Source organism: Malus sylvestris, chromosome 16 (assembly GCF_916048215.2).
Source record: "Malus sylvestris chromosome 16, drMalSylv7.2, whole genome shotgun sequence".
NCBI classification, from domain to species: Eukaryota; Viridiplantae; Streptophyta; class Magnoliopsida; order Rosales; family Rosaceae; genus Malus; species Malus sylvestris.
Genome location: NC_062275.1, coordinates 8,607,821 through 8,616,088, shown reverse-complemented (window position 1 = coordinate 8,616,088; position 8,268 = coordinate 8,607,821). Strand labels below are relative to the sequence as shown.

General features: G+C 34.2%; 1 protein-coding gene across 1 annotated transcript; it reads left to right on the top strand.

Annotated features, from left to right (window-relative positions):
* Positions 1–5,245: 5,245 nt before the first annotated feature.
* On the top strand, positions 5,246–8,042 carry LOC126609420 (bidirectional sugar transporter N3-like). Its single transcript, XM_050277372.1, has 6 exons — positions 5,246–5,553; positions 6,343–6,379; positions 6,515–6,725; positions 6,818–6,979; positions 7,200–7,319; positions 7,411–8,042. The coding sequence occupies exons 1-6, from the start codon at positions 5,499–5,501 to the stop codon at positions 7,741–7,743; spliced, it is 918 nt and encodes a 305-aa protein (XP_050133329.1). The 5' UTR covers positions 5,246–5,498; the 3' UTR covers positions 7,744–8,042.
* The last annotated feature ends 226 nt before the right edge of the window (positions 8,043–8,268 follow it).

Here is an 8,268-nt window from a genome sequence, read left to right as displayed (position 1 = left end):
GATTTTTTGGTGTTACTCTTGTCTTGTAAATTTCCATTGATTTGTCACCCTATGCAAAAAATACATAAAAATAATTAGTTGCAAAATAATCTTATGTACATGACAAATAAAATATCAAGAAAAAAACTCACAATTTTTGTGGCACTCCTTCCACTAGCCATGCCAACCACGACTCTCTCCAAGCTTCCCTTCCATAAAGTGCATGCTTTGTTGATAGTCTTCCACCAATCATAAACACCACCACCGTCCCGCCCGCTGCTGTTGCAGTTTTCTTGAAACTTTGCAATGATTTTATCCCATAAAACATTTTTATTTTAATTTGTGCCAACTGCACCATCTTTGCTAACAGAAACCCATGCCAAGCATAAGCAACATCTTCCTCACAAGTCCAATTACGACCTCTAATATGCTTTCTTGCCATGTTGAACAATTTGGAAATGGAAAGAAATGGTAGAAAGACAAATTAGAAGAATTGTAGGAGAAAATTGAGTTTTGTGTGGATGTTTGAACAAATACATAGGTATTTATAGAGTTTTTGGGTGAATTTTGATTTAATTTTTTTTAATTATTTTAGCAGTTGGATTTAAATTTGAGCTGTTAGATCTTTTATTTTACCGTTAGATTTGATTATATTCGATCTCAGCTGTTGGATTCAATAATATATAAATATAAAAAAAAATTGAATCTAGGCCGTTGGATTAACCAACGGCCTGATGATCATGACCGTTGGATGGAAGAAGTCGTTGGGGCTCATAGTGGAACGTTGCCAATAGGCCCACGTGGGTGGGTCCTTGGCGGTCGGAAGCCTCACGCGTTAGGCGTCATCGTGGGCTGCGTTTGGCGCCCAAACGCTGAAAAGCAATCCCTTTGGTAGGGCCCACATCGACTTTTGAGCTAAATTTTGGGCGGAATCTAGCCTCAGTTACCCATTGAGCATTTAGCCCAAAGTTTTCCCTTGGGTTGGATTGAGTTTGGGAAGAAATTTAGCCCATAGCCCAAGGTTGGAGGTGGCCTTAAGGTGATATGAATCAACCCCAAATGTGTTTTGCTCATATGTAATATAAGAGTATCAATTATAAGAAGTATCTAGCCATGGACGGAGGCAATTAAGGCCCACCAGGGGCACCTGTTCCCACTTAAGTTTTGGGAGTAGAAAAAAAATTGTGAAATCATAGAAGATGCAAATAACATATTGATCATATTATTCATGCTTCTTTTAATGAAATATAAATAAAAATATATATGTAACTAAAATTTGTCATAATTTTATTACTTTCAATTTTTATCTCAAATAGCCCATGATTGTGAAAAAATTCCTATAAGTTGTGGCTTAATGAGGTTTGAGAAAAAAGAAAAGGCAATGAAATTATAGAAGATGTCCTATTATGATGAACTTTTTTTTTAGGAATTGTTATTGACACTTCAAAAATCTCATTTCGTACTCCAAATTTTCAATAATCAGAAAGAAAATAACACTTGTGAGAAGTGTAGAATAAGATTTTTGGAGTGCTAATAACAGTTTTTTTTAAATATAATTAAAGGTTAAGGTCACCCTCACTAAAGAAACTTTTTAACTCCATCCACGTATACATCAAGCTCTCTTATTTCAATTCCAATCATTTAAGGGTTTACGGACGTACCTAAGCTAGCCACCTTAATTTCAATAAAAGTCAAATCCTTGTTTAAGCAGATATTTTTAGCTAGGGTTTGAGGGGTGGTAATCATATTTTTAGTTCTACATTAATTCTTGTACCTAGCTAAAACTCTCTAACATTTTAGTGTCATTCTAAATTGGTTTGAACATTTTTAAACATTCCAAACAACTGAACAAGTACCCAACCTATTGAAAATGTCATATCCATTAAGGCTCAGTTAATTTTTTCCGTTGGATGTACGTATAACAACAATAGGTTCCACTTTTTAGCTTACATGGACACTAAAATAATAAAAATGAAACTTTTACCAAAGACATGGAGATATAAAAATAAGTAACAAATTCACAAATAAAATGAAAATCGGGAAATATCGAGTCCCAGCCACTTCCAATCTCAACCTATGGCCATCGAAACCCCATCCCAACCTTTATATTCAATACCAACCAACTGGGTATCATGATCAACATTAATTAGTTGCCTCAAAATCAAAATTTGAAACATAGATTATATAATATGAGACACCATGATCAAACGAGTATTGAATTGAATCGAAAATGGACCCAAATTGAAATTACAACAGGAGGGTAATCTTCTAACAAAGAAGAGGGTTAAGAATTCTGATACGATTTCATGGAGCTTGTTTTTGCTCACTTATTTTCCTCATTTGTCGATCATTGGCTCGCAAAGCTTCCAGTTCTTCTTTGTGGGCCGCATCATGGTAGTCCATACTATTTCAGCAACCCTCATGACCTTTTTGTCGATGTTGGCAGCTTGAGTTGTAGGGTGGAGTTGGTGGAGGTCATGTTTCCATGACCTTCTATTGATTTTAAAGACAAAGTAAGCTCTAGTTAATCTAACAAAAATTTAATTGAGGCTTAATGTATGTTACATTTTCCATAAATTTGGTACTTATTTAAAATATTTAAAAAGGTTGAAATCAATTTAAAATGACATTCAAAAATTAAAGATTTTAGTTACTTAAACCTTTTTTTTTTTTTGTCGATAGAACGTGCGACTTCATTCCAAGCACAGTACGTGAGGATGAAAATCATGGCAATGTTCATGTTTGTCAATATATGCATGTAAGCCTACTCCTGTTGATAACAATGGCAGCTTTAGTTTCGATGACGTCGATAACAAATGGCAATCATTAATCATACATGTAGTGTGTGGTATTCCTCAATATTTTTTTCGTTTTCTTCTTTTTGTATGTGGTTCTTTTGGAGATGCATGAATGACAGGGCAACTTCAGGGTTAGGTGTTCGCTAAGCTGGCCACCGGACACATGAGATAAATGCCAATTATGTTTATGCGAATTCAAGATTAAATTGACATCCCTTTATATATATATCCTATAAGGAGTGAGAGGTAGCTAGCTAGTAGATATCACTGGTACTGATACATCACTGCATTATTGGTCTCTCAATGATCATGAAATAAGAAGCCCAAATCATTTCAGGAGGGCAAAGGACTATTACGTCATAAAGTCAGCACACTCTCCTCTATACTTGGCTTTTGGGTGATAAAAAGAAATGAAATTTAATAAAAACAAATTTGTATTATTTATTTTAACGAAAAATTATATTTTTACATTAAAAAAATCAATTATAGTATTATTTATGTTAATCTTTATTTTATTCTTATCATTAAAAAAAATTTAAAATTTTTTTTATTAGTTTTCCTTAAAAAGAAAAGGGTATGCTATCCACACACAATTTTTTATTTCATACACACCCTTTTAATTTGCGACTGTTGGATCGATTGAATTAAAGAAGATCAAAAGAAAGAAATTAACAAAATGTGTTTGAAAAGTAAAAAGAAAATGTGTAGATAACACACTCCCAAAGAAACTTCTCTTTCTCGAATTTGGCAAAATATCAATATCTAGCTACATTACTAATCAAACACAATTTTGATTGAATATACGGCTCAAATTAAAAGTCTGAAAACTTAAGTACATACTAACTAGCTTTTAGTTTAGTTGTATTTTTCTTTCTAAAATTAGAAATTGTCTCAAGGTGGCATTTCTTTTTATTTTCTCATTCATCAATGACGAGTTGCTGCAATTATAAAACTTGTTCCAATTTTATTGCACGTACAACGCGTGTTCGCTGATGAATGACGAGTTGTTAGTCTAATATTTTTAAAATAACATAGCTTATAAAGGATGTGAACTCCAAAAAAGAAAAGATGGCAATCAAATCACATATAATGAACGTTGTTGGAAAATAGCCATGTACATGGCAATCCGTCCAAGGGCTCCCATTGTATCCACCTGGCATTCTTGAATCCCAACCAATAATAGAGACAAGAACGAGCAACACATCATGATTGTCTTGTGGCTCATATTTAATTAAATTCTTTTGTCCGAACTTAATACCTCCCTCCCTCTTCCATCTCATAACCGCAAAAAATATGAAAAAAAGCTGGCCTGGCTGCTTGGATTAAGGAATGAGATGTGATATTCACACACTTCATTTTACTTCTTAAATACTTTTTTAATTTTCAGATGAATTGAAAAAGATCAACGAACATAAATCATCAAAAAATATATAAAAGTAAAATGAAAGGTGTGGATAGCACATCCCTTATTAAATTTGATTACTTGAAGACGAAAAAAGTCAGTGAGATGATCCCCCGATGCACACGAAACCCTGTAAATATTGCATGAACAGTTGAGCACTACCAAACAAATATTCAACGGCATGGAACATAAATTTTGCGAATGTGAATACTTGTGTGTTAGGCATGAAGATTTTGTTCGTTGTACGTATGATACCGCATGTCATATTATTACTTTATTAAAATTATAACATGTGTATTTATTTTTTAAATTTAACCATATCAATATTATCATATACTCTTATGTAACACGTCAAATGCTACACTTTGTGGCAAGTGCTCAGCGTACACATGCAAATTAATTTCTTATCTGTTTGACTTGCGAGAATTTACAAGTTACAACTAGAGCTGACGCGGTAATGTGTGTTTCATTTAGGGCTTTTGAAGATGGAGAGAAACGGCTCAAAGCGCCAATGGCCATAAAGCATGCATAGTGCTTGGAATTAGAGATAGAGAAATCACGTGAATCGGGCTCTACTATCATCAGGACAGCTTTGCATTGCGAGAAGAGTAACGTAAAAAGTCATACTCATATTTTAGTAGGAAGAAGCCACTCGTTTTTATAAGGAGCGTGAAATCTATTTTTTATTAGAAAAACTCTTAAAACATTTGGTAAATTAGTGCCGATTAACCATAACTAATCTATAACTCTTCCTAATTCGTTTTATGGTGAGATTAATTATTTGATTAATTATGGTGATGATTTAGGGGTTATCCTAATTCCTATCCAAAGTAGTGTCAAGAAGTATGGTGAATGCTCTAGCATTTTTTTTTATTGCCGTTGGATGGAGGTAACGGGCACGCGATGGTGGGGCACGTGGGACTTGAATTTGTGGTTCAGTGAATGAGTTTATGGTACACCACCTACCAATCCTCCATCTGTCATGCAACATGAATGAGTTCAATACGCACACCCCGCACACCCTAATTCTTTTTCTCTCACTTTGTGTATATAAATTAACGAGCTGCGCGTAAACCCATCGACCATCCTCGGCTAGTAGTCCTTTAATTTTCTCTGCATGATAAGTTGAGAGGAAGAAATAGAGAGAGCTCTAGGGTTTCTCATCAACAACTGAGTCCTCCTCCTTAGCTTCTTCTACATAAATATCACCCTCTTAATTTCCATTGTGTGTGAGAGAGAGAGAGAGAGAGAGAGAGAGAGAGAGAGAGAGATTATCAGTTTGAGTTTTCTTAGTTAGGGTTTACAGATCTAGAGAGATTATGGCTATAGTAGCAGACAGTCACCATCCTTTGGCATTTACATTTGGAATTCTAGGTAAACAAAAGATGCATATGTAGGTGTACATTACTCATTGAGTTTTATTTTATTTTATTTTAAAATTTTGTTACATTAGAGAGTTTTGAACTCTGTACTTAACATACATCTACCGATCACCCTATTCATCCTTACCACTAAATTAACTGCGAGTGGCTTGTTAAATACTAGCTGTTTCCATGAAATTTTTTATTTGAAGCAGGTGAGTTATTGTGATGGGAACTAGCTAGCTAGGTGTACCAAATGAAAGAGCAGAACAAACACGATACATCATACATGTAGTGTCATTTTGGGTGCTCGATCATATGTATTTGTTTAGTGCCACATACGTGATCTTGTTTATTATTGTCATATTCTTCTCTCAGTTATGACACCTTTACAACCTAGTTGGTCGCATTTGTTACGTAATCTTGGTCATCATCTGGGCCATATTCTTTTTCGGATCCGTTTGTGAATCGCCTGAAATGACCACTTTTTCTTTACAGAAAAGCCTAGCTAAATACATATATTTACAAACCATACGATAATAAATTTTCTTTGTATGTACACTATTCAAAGATTAGTTGTCCGATTTTTACTTGTTAATTTGTAGGTAAGTTTTTATGTTAAGTAACATTGTAAATCAGTGTGATCTTTGATGATCAACCTTCCTCACCACTATAAATTATGTTACGCACTAATAAATATATGGAGAATGAAAGTGCTATTTATTTTAATTAAAAGTTTTTGGTAGTTAAGAAATTCCATCTGAATGACCACTACTAATATTATTTCTTTTAATGATGCCAGGAAATCTAATCTCGACCATGGTTTACTTATCCCCAGTGTAAGTGATACATACATTTTTTTTTTATATAAAAGGAATATATATATATATATATATATATTGTGTGTATATATATATGTGTGTGTGTGTGTGTATCGAGAGACATATAACCAACTTGTTAATTATTAAATGCAGGCCGACATTTTATCGAATTTACAGGAAAAAATCAACAGAAGGATTTCACTCGGTGCCATATCTGGTAGCATTGTTCAGTTCCATGCTTTGGCTCTACTATGCGTTGGTAAAAAAGAATGCTATGATGCTCATCACCATTAACTCATTCGGAAGTTTTGTAGAGATCATCTACATCGTCATGTTCATTGTTTATGCACCAAAGGAAGCTAGGGTTCGTATGTTTCATGTTTAATATTTCTTTTTCTCTCTATATATACATATAAATATATTTATATTCTAATTCCATAAATTTACTGAGTGCAGAAGTTGACAGTGAAACTATTTGGTATTATGAACGTGGGACTTTTCACCATGATCCTTGTCGTTTCTCACTTTCTAGTGGGGAGTGCATACCGGGTCCCAATTCTTGGATGGATTAATGTTGCCATTTCTACCAGTGTTTTTGTTGCGCCCTTAAGCATTGTGGTAAGTGAGTCGATCGTACACATGACCCTATTATTTGTTAGTGTTCTTTTTCTTCACATTCTCAGTTTATTATTTTATATTTATTTTTTAAGTGTATTAAGATAATAAAATACTAAATTTAGGTGCAAAATGAACCGTAACAAATTTTAATTAATTTTACTTGCATCCCTAGCGCATATCTATAACTACATATTCGTTCAATTAATTATTTGTATTGCAGGCACAGGTTATCCGAACAAGAAGTGTCGAATTTATGCCATTTGGCTTGTCATTTTTCCTCACATTGAGTGCCGTTATCTGGTTTGCATATGGATATCTCCTCAAGGACATATGTGTAGCAGTAAGTATACTTACACTAAATTAAATCCTTTTTCAAATCAATCATCCCTATATAATAACAGTATTAACCACAATTAATTTGTCACTTGTAGATTCCAAACTTTCTGGGTTTTGTGTTGGGGCTGCTTCAGATGCTGCTGTATGGGATATACCGAAACCGAGAACAGGTGATAATAGACGATCATGAGAAAAAGCTACCGGGTGCTATACATGAGGACGTGAAAAACATTGTGATCATAGCCACATTAGCAGCTTCCGAGGTTCATCCGGTGGATGATCAACCGAACAATCGCAACAATGACACCGACGTTAATAATAACGCCGCCGTTAGAGACGCAAAGGAGCATGAACAAACGGATGATCATCGTCATGTGGAAAATGCTTCCGTCGAGCTTCAACCTAACGAAACATCATATGCAGTGTGATGCTGGCAAAGTCGTATGTAGATCGTACTTCTCGGAAAGAAAAAAACTACGATCAATCGAGCGCCGTTTGATGTGTAGCAGCAGCAGACGCTTTATCACGCCAAGATGTGATCTGATCTTGTTATATTATGTTTTTTGGTTAATTGTCTCTTAATTAATTATTGAATGGCAGTTCCATGCGTGGGGACTCTGGCGGTTCTCAGCGATGTAAAGTAATTGTGAGCTGGAAAGCTACATCTATCTGCGCTTGGCTTTGAATACTACTCAATATTAATATCAATTGACGTATGCTTAGTTTATGTCCTTTATTTCCCTGGTAATATTTGGGTTTATTTGAAACACTGTTTCACACAAATTATTACACGTATATTTATTTATATTAGTAATCTTAAAAGTGAAACATATATCAAGTCCACTGATCATATTATAATACTTGGAATAGTCAAGTGTTAAGAATATACAGAGTCTCACATGTCAAAAATCACAAAATAAATTACAACTTAATTGAATGATTCAACTTCTAAT

Coding starts and splice junctions, on each gene's coding strand:
- LOC126609420 (XM_050277372.1), top strand. CDS start 5,499: ATGGCTATAGTAGCAGACAGTCACCATCCTTTGGCATTTACATTTGGA. Junction 6,980..7,199: donor TTGCGCCCTTAAGCATTGTG/GTAAGTGAGTCG, acceptor TTTGTATTGCAG/GCACAGGTTATCCGAACAAG. Junction 7,320..7,410: donor TCAAGGACATATGTGTAGCA/GTAAGTATACTT, acceptor TGTCACTTGTAG/ATTCCAAACTTTCTGGGTTT.